Here is a 13,551-nt window from a genome sequence, read left to right as displayed (position 1 = left end):
AAGAAATAATGTATTTATTGTAGAATAATAAAAAGTATTTTGAAGTGCTCTGCGCTTTATAGACAAGTAAGGTGTTGGCTCAGCCTGATGGTCCCGAAGACAGTGAAAGTATTTGCATGACCTGAAATGTTGATGAATTAATTCTCCTTAGTCCTGGGGCACTGAAATGTTCAAGCATGTCACAACAGTGTGTCTCTATCTCAGCAAGGCAGCAGTGCAGCTCACTGACTTCCAGATTTCTTCCACCCCCCCCCCCCCATGGTTATCATTGTGCCAAGAGTCTAGAAATAGCAAGGCGAGGAGCTGCATTCCCTGTAATTCTTAAAATGTCTGAGTAAAGTTTATATTCAGACACTCACTTTGCATAATAAGCTTATATACTGAAGTGAAAGACTTTTAGGAAAGATTTTGCTGGCATTGCATGAGGACACAAGTACTCAAGCATCATCTGAAGAAAGCTGGCCTAATATGTTTCCAGCCTATGCCTCCCTTCCTGTGCTGCTCTCTCTTTCTCTTCTCCTGTCCTGGCTCAGTCTCATTCCACTGTTTGGCTCTGGAGGAGAGGAGAGGAGAGGAGAGGAGAGGAGACCCTCCAGTCTTCAAATTCATACTAGGAGAGGAGAGGAGAGGAGAGGAGAGGAGAGGAGAGGAGGAGACGATGGCAAACCCCACTGCAATGTGAGGGTTAAAATCTGTGCCTGGTGGTTGATGAGGGGATGGAACATCTTTACATCAGCCTTGTGTGCCCAGATCTTGAATGGATTGGTTGTAGCCTGATAAACGATGAGATTGTTTCTGGATGCATGAGTTGAATGCACCATTAGCAAGTTTGTTGGTGATACCAAACTGGGAGGTGCTGTTGACTCTCTTGACAGGGGGCACTACGAAGGGATCTAGATACATTGGAGCACTGTGATGTGATTAATGGGATGAAATTTAACAAGTTGAAATGCCAGATTATGCACCTAAATTGGAGTAACGCGGGGCACAACTGTAAACTGGAAGAGGTATGGCTGGAGAGCAGCCCTGCAGAAAGGGATCTAGGGGTGCTGGTCAAGCACTGTGATGTGATTAATGGGATGAAATTTAACAAGTTGAAATGCCAGATTATGCACCTAAATTGGAGTAACGCGGGGCACAACTGTAAACTGGAAGAGGTATGGCTGGAGAGCAGCCCTGCAGAAAGGGATCTAGGGGTGCTGGTCAACAGCAGGCTCAATAGGAGTCAGCAGTGTGCCCTGGCAGCCAAAAGGGCAAACCATATCCTGAGGCCCATCAAACAGAGTATAGCCAGGTGGTCTAAAGAAGAGGTTATCCAACTCTATTCAGCGATGGTATGGCCTCACCTTGAGTACATCGCTGCTGGTTGGAGATGCTCTAGGAGGGAGGGGGATGGGCATGTGGGGCAGAGGCTCAGCGCTAGGGGCATGGGGACTACAGTGATGTGGGGTGGCTGGAGATGATGGGACCAGTGAGTCAGGGAAGAGAAAAGGGGTGTCTGGCAGCAATGGGATCATCGTGGGGCTGGTTACAGCCTGCAGCAGATACCCCATGTGGGACAGATGTGTCCTACCCCATCCTGGGACAAGAGCCTGCATCGCCTGTGGCCACCAAGAGGGTGGTCAAACATTGGAACCAGCTTCCTAGAGAGGTGGTTGATACCCCAAGCCTGTAAGGGTTTAAGAGACATTTGGACAATGCCCTTAACAACATGCTTTAACTTTGGGTCAGCGCTGAAGTGATCAGGCAGTTGGACTAGATGATCATTTCATGCTTTAACTTTTGGCCAGCCCTGAACTGAGCAGGCAGTTGGACTAGATGATCATTTCAGTATGCATCCAGAAGAGGGCAACAAAGTTGGTGGGGGAAAGGGCTGGAAGGAATATCCTGAGGAGTGGCAGAGCACTTTGGGTTTATCTATTTTGGAGAAAAGGAAGCTGAGGGGTGACCTCATCACTCTCTACATTTTCCTGAGGAGGGGAAGCGGAGAGGGATGTGCTGAGCTCTTCTCCCTGGTATCCAGTGACAGGATGTGTGGGAATGGTGTAAAGTTGCACTGGATATTATGAAGTGTTTCTTTACTGAGAGGGTGGTCAGACATTAGAACAGGCTTCCTAGAGAGTAAGTTGATGCCCCAAGCCTGTCAGTGTTTAAGAGGCATTTAGACAATGCCCTTATTAACATGCTTTAACTTTTGGCCAGCCCTGAACTGATCAGGCAGTTGGACTAGATGATCATTTCAGGTCCCTTCCAACTGAAATAGTCTAGTCTAGTCTATTATGCAATCATATTAATTTTGCATTCTGCCTGGCTGGATATGCTGCGTAGCCTGTGCCCAAGGGCCAGATGCGTTTTAGCTGCAGTACCACTGCAGGTATCCAGTGACAGGATGTGTGGGAATGGTGTAAAGTTGCACTGGATATTATGAAGTGTTTCTTTACTGAGAGGGTGGTCAGACATTGGAACAGGCTTCCTAGAGAGTAAGTTGATGCCCCAAGCCTGTCAGTGTTTAAGAGACATTTAGACAATGCCCTTATTAACATGCTTTAACTTTTGGCCAGCCCTGAACTGAGCAGGCAGTTGGACTAGATGATCATTTCAGTTCCCTTCCAACTGAAATAGTCTAGTCTAGTCTATTATGCAATCATATTAATTTTGCATTCTGCCTGGCTGGATATGCTGCGTGGCCTGTGCCCAAGGGCCAGATGTGTTTTAGCTGCAGTACCGCTGCGATGGAAGGAGACCTGGGAGCTCACCTCAGATTTACAGGGAAACTCAGAGGGCAGGGAGGTTTCCCATGCAAGCAGACACTCAGGGAAAGAGGATCTCTAAGAACAACCCTATCCCCCAGTTGAGATCCTGTGGAGTACAGCTAGTGTCTGGGTCTTTTTGAGGCTGGGCACTGCATTGAGACAGCATTTTAATTGAGGGAAGCAAAAAGTGTGTCTTGAAGCTAAACTTAGACGTAAGTAGATACAAATACATTTTTCTTTTCTATTATACTCTTTCTAAATATCTGCTTTATTGGCCTTTCCATTTTTAAGTTAAATAAAGTGTGGGGTTTTTTTCCTCCCAAAAGTCTCTCCATCTGGTGATGAGAGACATTTGAAGTCTGGCAAAACATTTGTTTTTCATTCTCAAGGAAGGAACACTCCTAAAGGTAGGTTTTGCCTGAACAGATGAATTGTGGTATAGAACAAACAAACAAAAAAACCAACAAAAACCACCCCTGATCTTAGGCTCAACTGTTAAACAGATCTTTAAGAAAGGGTAATTAGCAGCTAGCTTTACCAGGAATAGGAAGGTGTGGACTGTTTCATTTCTTCACATATTACATTCTAATTGAAACAGTATCACCATTCAACAAGAGCTCTGATCTCAACTGGAAGCCTCCTATAGTTAACAGATATTAATTCACACGGGATTTCCTTCCAACATGCCACATTTTTTGTTGAAGTTTGAAAATTTTGAATTTTGTTTTTATTATGAAACAACTTGACGAAGAAATGCAACTGAATGGAATTAGGTACAGCATGTTGGTTATCTCTCTGTTGATTTGCTGTGATTTCAAGATTTTATGGAAATCTTGAGTCGTAAGATGCCACTGCATGGTAAATTAATTTGGTCCCAGAGATTGGCCAAGGGTTTTTCAGTTATGCAGATAGATCTAACAGAATATGACCTCTGTCACACCACATCTCAAAAGACAGAGCTCTATCTATTACGTGTAGCCATGCAAACACTTTTTACATTACTTAAGTCTTTGTGCTCATCCGGAGTCATGAAATTTCTGAAACTGTCTCCTGATGGCTATAATTAGCCTTACAATTACTATTAGTATAGCAACAGGGCCTGGGGCCTCCAAAGCTGATTCCCTGTATGACGAAACCTAAAGCCTTGTGTCAGAAAGCTGGAAAAGGATACAATAAACAAACTGGAAAAATGCAAGGTAAAAGGGAAAACATGGGTTAAAGAGATAATCATTATGACTAAAGTGAGTTTTAAAGAATGTTAAAAAATGAATAAATAGTACTTTTGTGGATCCTGCTGTTAGCTTATTTACCAAAGGACCTTCTACACAGACATTGGGAGTCATAGCTGGGGAACCTGACAAATGATAAGTGTAATTCTAAATAAACTGATTAGTTCATAAAAATATCCATGAGGAGGTTGAACCATTAAAAGGACTTGCAAAAACCACATAGATAGAATAATTTTTTTAAGGAATATTTATTTTCAATTCCATTTAAACAACCCACTTTTGTAACACATACTAAAATCTTTAGGAAACATTCTAAGAAATTTCAGGATTATAGCCACAGGGATGAATTGAATGCATTTCAGTTTTGCAGATTAAAATACAGAATATGTTTGCATCATTCTGCATTTTATTATGTTGCTGCCTTTTGGGATGCTTTACATTAAAAATACGTGACTGACACTCTTTATACTAGTAAGCCTTTTTATTGAAAAAAAATATTATTGCATTAAACTACATTCCCAGGAATTCCTTGAATAACCTAAAAAAAAAGCTGTGTTGCATGTACAATAGTGCAATTCACTTAGCTACTGTATAATATAAAACACTTTATACAGAGAATACAAACCAAAATTACTAGTTTACATATTATACTAGCCAGAGTATTATCCAGTTTTAAATATAAACTTAACACTTTTAAAATCAATCTGGTCAAATGGCATTTTAATGCAAATCTGCACAACAAATATACATGTTAAATGTATTCCAGAAGTGCCTCAGTTACCAAAAAAAAAAAAAAAAATTAAACAAAACCCAAAAATTTTTATCATTGTGTACTTCAGGAAACTTTTGTTATTCGAACTTTACAGTGTGGATGACTTGTTTCCTTGGGTTATGTACCAAGAATATACAATCAAGCTAAATCAGATTATTAACTTGGAGTGTATATATTACTGCCACAAGGATACTGCAACTCTTTTAAAAATCAGTCTAAATAAAATAAAAATTGTAACATGGCTCCATATGTCAGGCTCAATTATGCTTTTAATAATAATAATGGTATATAATTAAAGTACATTACTGATTAAAAAAACCCATGACAGCAAGTAGAGCAAATATATCATGTCAGCTGTGCTGATAATTTTATTACATTTCTCCAAGAAAATCCCTTTAGTGTATTAAGAATGATATTGGACATTCCCTTTGTTGGTAGTCAATGATTGCTGTTTTGCTATTGTGCTGCTTCTGTTCCTTCTTAATCTCCTTTTTTTTTTTTTTTTTTTTTCTCCCATCAATACTTTTCACATTCCTAATTCCCATTGTTCCAAGAATTAAATTTAGTCTTTATTGTCCATTCATTTGCCTTACCCGATCATCCTTGTTGGTATATACAAAGATGCACGGACATCCTATGATTTGATTCCTTCCTAGAATCCCATTTTATTGTGTCTATGTTAAGGAAAACTTATATATCTATTTTCCATAAACTATCTATATAGTGGGATATTACTAAGTTTCAGTTGGTCAGGTTTTTTGCCATAGGAATTTCTACAACTTTAACATTGCCTATGAGAAGCAGGGATACAAAATATGTGTGTATGTATTAAAGATGAGATTGGACTACCATTTCTTTTCTTCCCCATTTTTTCTCTTGGTATTATCTGCTTAGAATTCAAATGAACTCATATACAATGACAACAGCTGCTTTCCCTTAAAAAGAAATGGAACTGGGCCTATAAATTTAAAAGTTTGTAGGGCTGGAAATGCATCCTTTAGGCTGGTATTAGCCCTGAACTGGTGGTGATGGCTGTGCAGCTCAATCAGCCTCTTCTGGGGCACAGGCTGACACGCTCCTTTGAAAGATCTAATTCAGAGTGTTTCTACAGAATTATAACTAACGTTTCCAAGTGGTCCCCTGAGTGAGGGATTCCCATCCAAGCAATCAAGCACTAATTTTGAGAGTTGTTAAGCCACATTCAGTGAAATATATTTGATTCTCAATAAATAAAATTTCATAATTATTGAAATTATATGTAAATTCAGATCTAATTTTGGGAAGACTTTCAGCCAAAAATGAAAGGAAGGATTTTAAAACTGTGAAAATATTTATTTTTAACATCTTTCCCAAAGAAAATTTCTGACTTCCTTAGTTCTGAAGAAATAATTTCAATTGAAGAAGTTCCCTATGATTTAAATGAGAAAACTGAACCAGAAAGATATCAAATGTATCCATTTTATTAATTAAATTTATAAATCAGCTGGGAATCGAACAAAAAGATGGCTTCACCGGCCTTTGTCAATACAAAAATGTTTTGCTTCTGCTCAGTCTCCAGATTTTTTCCTGACATCTTTATTCGATGTCTAAAATGTTAAGTATCCAAAGAAACTTTACCTTTGAAGATACAAAATGAGCAGTCGTAACTTGTAAAGCCACTTGAAAAGTTTGGCATAATACCAGTTTACGCTGAAGAAGCTGATTTTAGAAATTAAAACAATTCCATTTTATTGCAATAGATCAGTCTAGTTTGATTACAACTGCGTTAGAAAATTGGTCCTAAATTGTATTTTAAATACTGAACTTAATTGCAACTAGATTTCTCAGCTTATTCAGATAGCTGTATATAACAGAATAAAATCCTCCAAAAGTTTTTTAATGTGTTTTAAATCAGTTCTGAAAGATACATTATTAATTGTGCACTGCATTTTTGCAAATGAATTGAGATTATTTCAAATGTTTCTAATCCAAACAAAAGGTTGCTCTCTGTCAGACACTTCACTGCCCAATTATATTGGGAAACATGCCACAGTCTAACCACAATTATGAACTTAATTTCATGCTAAATATCCCATGTTGATTTGGGAAATATTATAAAAATAATGAAAATGTGCCATTCAAGGAGATGCCCTTACCTATTTCCAGATACACAGTTATTACTAGCAATTTCAACCACGTGTTACCCTGAAGGTTGGATACATGCATTCATATATTGCAGATTCAGAACTTCAATTGGTATGTCGAGAGTTGGGGAAGCCATGCGAGACTCTTTAAATATTTGTTTAGATTCAATATACCTTGAAAAGCTGAGAACTGTGGCGTGGCTTTCTCTAAGACTTGTCCTGGAGAGCCAGAATTCTGCTCAGAATTCTACTTTTGCATTTTTACGAATATCGGCATGATTTTGTAGGACCAGACGGTTGTTTATGTTGTGTGTGAAAGGAATGAAACATATTTCCACATTCTTTGGGCAGGACTTTTCTCACACATCAGAGCTCTGTTTGGTAGGGAGGAAGTGTTTCAGTCTTGGCCAAGGACCTCTGGTGTTCAAAGCCAGAGCCAGCTGCCTTGCAACCCCTGACATACCCTGTACTGCAGCCAACGCCAAAGAACCTGGCTTCATCCCCTCCTTTCCCTTCCCATCTTGGGTGCTTGGCTCAGGGAGCAGTATCAGCCTGCTTGTGCCAGCACAGAGCCCCCTACGCTGAGGGAACCTTTTGTACCCGTGGCCAGGCTGCAGTCCCTTTATGCTGCCCAACCGACATATCCCAGGGTCTAAGTGTCTTTGAGATGTTGCTGTGACCTTCTTCTTCCAGTGTTAAGTCATCATCCCTCACTCTGAGGCTCCCCAGTTTATTCTGAGTGGGAGACAGAACCAGGGACTTGTGGTCCCCGATACCTTCTTTTTGCCCCAGTCTGAAGTACCACAACCAGACCAAGTACTTTGCCATTGCCACGCTCAGGAAAGCAAACCTTTGAGGTGTGTCAAGACTACTCTACCTTAAATTGAGCTATTTAAAATCACTCATTCTTGGTCCCATTGTGTCTGGGTGCTGTGGTCCCATTCCTACTGACAGCCACAGACTTCAGTTCAGGCTGTTCTTTACAAACTTTCTGTAAAAGGGAGGGACACCGTCCTCCTTGTGATAGTGTCATAAAACATTTTAGCACTCAGTGATACGAAAACTAAGTCAACGTTCATATGCTGTCAACCAGAATGTGGACTTTAAAATATTTGCTGTTGTGCTTTGAGCAAAACAGTAGATTTCCCCTCAGACATGTGGTTGAACACTGAATAATTTATTTTATTCAAATTTGGGTTTGGAGCCATGGTGTAATCGTTTGGGCTAGTTTAAATAGCTAGAAACACTGAAAACTTCTTTTATTGTAGGTAACTGTTGGGTCTGGCTAGAGCAAGAATGTTGGTGGGGCTCTTGCCCCTGGAATAACGGATGAACTAAGGGATTTGGATGTATAGCAGATGGCGTGGCTGCATTCAGGTGTGGAGTAAATAAGGCTGGGATATATGCAGCGTGTGGTAGTGTGGGGAAGGTCAGTGGGGAAGGGTGGAGGGGGGTGGTGGAGACCAAGTGCAATGGGTGTCCTGTCAGCAAGGAAGGATGGGTGGGAATGAGGGCTGGGAGTCGTGGGGAAAGTGATATGGGGGCAAAATGCGCCTGAGAGAGGGGGTGGAGGTGTGCCAGGGAGAGATGGTTGCTGTGGGGATGTAGGGAGGCCGAGACGGCGAAGCGCTGGAGCAGCGCGTGGTGGATGGTGGTGATGGTAGCGTGCTGCTCAACAGGGAGGGCAGCCACTGCTGGTGTTGCAGAGAAGGCAGCTGGTCCTGGGGCAGACAAAACTTTCAGGTGTTTTGCCAGACGTTGTTTCTGCATATGCTGCTGGGCCTGCAGCTGCAGCAACCTGTATTTGTCTACCTCCTCTGGTGAGAACATGATAGGCTGCTGCGTTAAAGGAGCGGAGGTGGATTTACTGTACACTTCTAGGTCATTCATTGCGTCATCACACTTCTGCATAGCATTGTCACAAAGAGAGCCTTCTGCCCGGTTAGAGTCCATGTTTACATCATGTAGTTCTTCTTTGGTCTCTGTTGAATTAGCAATAACAGAATATCTATTAGAGGGAAAAGCACCAGGGAAATCATTTGGTACTGGGTCACAGCTTTGTATAAAGGGTTTCACTTCACTAATGAAGAGATTGGACTGTTCCTTTATTGCCGTGTTCCTTTTTATGCTTGGGGTCTGATAGCCTGTTCCTATTTGAATGATGTCTTTATAAAGACAACGATCACAATCAGTGCCTGTTGAAAAAGCGACATTACTTATCTCTGATGCTGGAAAGTTGTTTTTCTTCAGACTGGTTTCCAATGAGTTGATTTCATTATGCCCCATGTCGTTTTTACTGATGCTTAGCAGTTTCTCTGGCAAAGGTAACATAGTAATATCATCTACTGATGATGGGAACTGAAGAGCAAAGTGACCTCGTGAGTGATCCTTTAATTCCCCTCCACAAGTGTCTGGAAATCTCTCTAAATCGTGCATTTGTTCCTGGGTTTTCTTGGACTGCACTCTTTCTAAAAGTAACTTGGCTGTCAGTGACTTCCTTCTTCCACAGATATCTTTGGCCAGGGTTTCAGAAGAGCAGGTGGCAAAGTTTTTTGACTGACCATTCACATTCCGAGACTTGTAATGTGCAGTTTCAGCTTTTCCCTCTTTGATGTTAGAACCTCTTTCAGTGTCCCCTTTTGTTTTATTATCACAACAGTCAGTTTCTTTTGGGAAGGATCCCGAACTGCTACCTATGGATATTCTGCTACTAGATGATCTTTCGCTGCTTCTTGAATCTCTGGTGGAACAACTTTTGGAGCTATGGTGGCTTCTACTTCTATTATACACTTTACCAAAATGCAGGTGTCTACGTCTACTGTGTTTAGATCTGTCTCTGTGTCGTAAGACTTTATGTTTTGAACATCTTCGATGTTTAATTTTGCCCCTCTGTGTACAGTTTCTAGTTCTATGACTTCTACTGTGACAAAGATAATCCTCATCTGTATCATGAGAAATGAAAATACACTTGTGCTTTCTGTGTTTACATTTGTGCCTTTCAGCTGTCTTGCTTTGTCTTTTACAACAAAAAAGCAAATGATTTCTGCTGTGGTTGTTTGATGCGGGATCCATACAACCACTTGTACCATTAACTGAAGTGTCAGAATAGCTGGAATGTCTATCAGAGGAGGACTTTTGAGTAGATGGGCATCTCCAGCATCTCAGGTAATTTCCACATCCTTCATTTTCTGCATACCTGCTGTTTGAATTGGATTTATAACTAAGGAAACTTCCAGTGGAGTCTTTTCCACTGTCACTTATGTCACTGCTGCAGCTGGCCACATCTTGAATGGATCTGCAGTCATTTAGGTTTTCACGTTTTTCCTCACAGTAAATTAAATGACATTTTGCAGGTTTAGACTTCTTAATGCTAGACATAAAAGCAGAAAAGGGTATGCTTTCATTTCTAATGTTCTGTTTTTTCCTTTCACAGCGGTGATGTTTTAAAGGTCTTCTCAGTGTTGTTGTGTGAGGACTTTTTTCTGTCACATGATCCTTTTGTGAGACATCAAGGTAAGCAGGCACTTTGGGTATGTTTTCATTCAAATAATCTGCAATGCATTTCTGACCATTTTCATTCATTTCTTTCCCCATGTCTGATTCAGCCTTTTGCTTGGCCTTTCTCGGATTTAGGGAACCTTTCATCTTCTTTGGTTTCAACGACTGATTATCTTGTTCATTTGACATTTGCTTGTGTTTTATTAAACCTGAGGCTTCATTTTCATCTGCAGTCTTACTTATAGAGTGCTCGTTACAGCTTTCTTTGTTTGTTTCATGCTGTTTACCATCTCTGTGATTTAAAGAGAGTCTGAAGTCAAAATACAATGGATTACACCCATATGAAATACAGGGCTCAGTTTTTGTAAACAGAAGTAATTCTGTGGGCCACTGCAGAGCAGTAGTGCCATCTTTGCTCACTACATGAAGGAAAGGCAATGTCTGGGGTTTAACCTCTTTAACCATGGTCTCCCTTGGAAGCGTTTCCATATTCCCATTTGTGGTTTCTGAACTCTCCAAACATCTTTCTCTTTTTGCCACCCCAGGACTGTCATAAATGTTGCTTGCATATACCAGCTGAGGTTCTGGCTCTTGTGGGTGCTCAGGTAACCGGTCAGGCAGGTGAGCATTGCTGTACTTGTAGGCGTTTGGCTGTGTACAAAAATTGCTAGCTTGGCATGAAGGTGAAATGGGAGTTTCTAAAAATTGCTCAGACTCATTTGATTTATTCTCTTGCTCTGTTTCCAGAAATGAACCAGAAAAATCCATATTTGAAAGCTGTATTTTGACGTTAGGAAATGAAGGATGAGAACTGACCTTTTCTTCTAATTCTCTATCACTACTTTTATCATTTTCATTCAGCATTTTAGGTTTTGCAGCTACATGACTTAATGCACTGTTATCCAAACCCATTTGGTCTGGTGTAGTAGGTGGCCCTTTATTCAAGCTTGCTTTCATGTCCTCCTCCAAAACTGTGCCAGAACGACAGCCCTCAAGAGCTTGCTTTGTTTTATGGTTGGGGGATTCACTACAATCATTTCCTTCTTCAGAGTTCTCACTGAAGACTGATGCTGAGTTCTCGAGCTTCAAAGGGACTTTTTTAGAGAATGAGAAAGACACTCCTGCTCTTTGAGGAACATTGGTACTCTCTGGGAACACTTGTGAGACTTGATTTCCAAGTGCATGGGGTCTTTCAGTAGGGTACTGATGTCTGCTGATGATAAATTTCTGTTTCTCTAGTATGCTGCTGGAGAAACCTTGTCCCTCGCCAGGGGCAGTTCTTTGAGAACTGGCTGTTAATTTGCCACCCTTGTACAGGAAAATGCCATCTGGCGATTGCTGCTTTTCCACAACTAATCTGGGGGCTTTAAGCAATGGTCCACTCCCAGTGATGCTGTAAAGTAGTAAATAAAAAAAAAAGGGAAAGATTTATTAAGTAACCAAGACAGAACTCTCATTTGACAATGTCTGTCTGGTAAAGAAGGGTGTCAGTCATGCTGTTATGAGGGAAAACTAAGTTTCTAAAGTTTCTAAAGGGTAAATGTGCAGTCTAACCCTGAGATTGGGCTTCTACATGGGCAAGACAGTCTTTACATACATGAAATGATATGATTTGAAGTCTGCACAGGTATGTTTGTTTTCAGACTCATGCCCGTGTACGTCTAGAATAAACAATATTGTCTTTACTCTGAATTTATACCAGTGAGAATCTGGTCTGTGGTAAGTCTTTGTTTTCTGAAAGGCCATTGAAAAGGAAGTTGTGCCTTGTTGAAAATGAAACATTTCCACCTGGAGTACCTGCAGAATCAAACTATAAGACAAAAGGTAACGTGCTGCTTGTCTGGGGGGTGGTGATGTATGTAGGAGTTTTTTAAGAGCAAATTTTTATTTTGTCTTTATATTATTCCAGAACAAGTGACTTTGTGAAATATCCAAAGGGATATTAATGCTAAAACTATCACCAATCATTAGTGGGGAAGGACACAAGTCAGATTTCCATCATTATTAATGGAGACTTCAGTGCTTTCATTATCACCCACCATTTGACTTACTTTCCCATATTTTCTCTTTCTGTATTCTACTTTTATTAATTATATTTTTCATTTTGCCAAAACTTATCAGATTTTAAACCTGTGGTTTAATTTTCTTGGGCTTTTAAATCAACCTATTCTAAGGAGGCTTAACAAACATGGTAAATCATTGATTTATTGCAATAGATAATTAGCTGAAATTGGAATGACTGTTGCCATTTTCCATTAGAAATGAGACATACATAGCCACCATACAAATCTTATTCCAAGTAATGTTTTATATATGTATTTCATGAGACCAATTATCCACATTTGCTATCGATGCAGTTCTACAGTACACTTACATGAAAAATTTTTGGAACCAGCTTCAGTAAAGAGTTTGATTAAAAATTAGAAAATATTTTAATTAAATGTAACTAATTTATGACTGCCAGATCTGCATAACTGCTATCGATAAATAGGCCAGCGTGTTTTATAAATGCTATAAAAATCTATTGATCTCCAGCAGTGGGAACAACATAAAGACTCCCTGTAGTGGGGTCAACTCAGAGTGTGAGAATATGTATGCATTTCTGAAAAGATATTTGCATTTGCCACAGATTTGGCTTCAGGAGATACAAATTCACCCTTATTTGTACATTAAGAAGGAATAACCTCTTGGAGAAGGTGTGTAAAAAGACTCTTTTCAAAGTCTCCTTGGAACAGCAAAATAAACCTTCATTTTCAGTTTTTCTGTGCACAAGATTAACAGTAATTTTTGTTTAACTTCCTGTAAGGGTCTCTGTTGCAACCTGAGGCACAGTACTCAGGGGCAATAACAACTATATGTGTGTGTGTGGACTTTTGCTTGGTAAAGCTGGCTTTCTGTCTTGCCTGAGCAACTGGGAATGCTACCCCTCCACCAAGATCACGACTCTCAGCCGACCCTGAACCTATCAGTCATTACAAACAGGAATAGCGAGCACTGTCTTTCCAGGCTCTTTGTAAAGGATTGTGGACTCCTGGCTCTCTTTCTAAAAGCAAACCCAATTTTTCCCTCCCAGCCTCACTCTGGCTTTCCTATTTTCACTAACCTTATTGGTCTATCTGAGACTGTATCTTCAATGTGTGGGCATAAAGGCATCGTCCCACAAGCAGGTACATTTC

General features: G+C 40.3%; 1 protein-coding gene across 1 annotated transcript in view; it reads right to left on the bottom strand.

Moving 5' to 3' along the window:
- Positions 1 to 4,448: 4,448 nt before the first annotated feature.
- ZNF804B (zinc finger protein 804B) overlaps positions 4,449 to 13,551 on the bottom strand; it is a 66,850-nt gene continuing 57,747 nt past the window's right edge. The window contains exon 7 of the mRNA XM_014952948.1: positions 4,449 to 11,768. Within this exon, the coding sequence (XP_014808434.1) occupies positions 8,102 to 11,768 (3,667 nt within the window). The 3' untranslated portion in view covers positions 4,449 to 8,101. The remainder of the gene's footprint in view (positions 11,769 to 13,551) is intronic.

The sequence above is a fragment of the Calidris pugnax genome, unplaced genomic scaffold, assembly GCF_001431845.1.
Source record: "Calidris pugnax isolate Ruff unplaced genomic scaffold, ASM143184v1 scaffold181, whole genome shotgun sequence".
NCBI lineage: Eukaryota > Metazoa > Chordata > Aves > Charadriiformes > Scolopacidae > Calidris > Calidris pugnax.
This window is presented reverse-complemented; position numbering and strand designations above follow the sequence as displayed.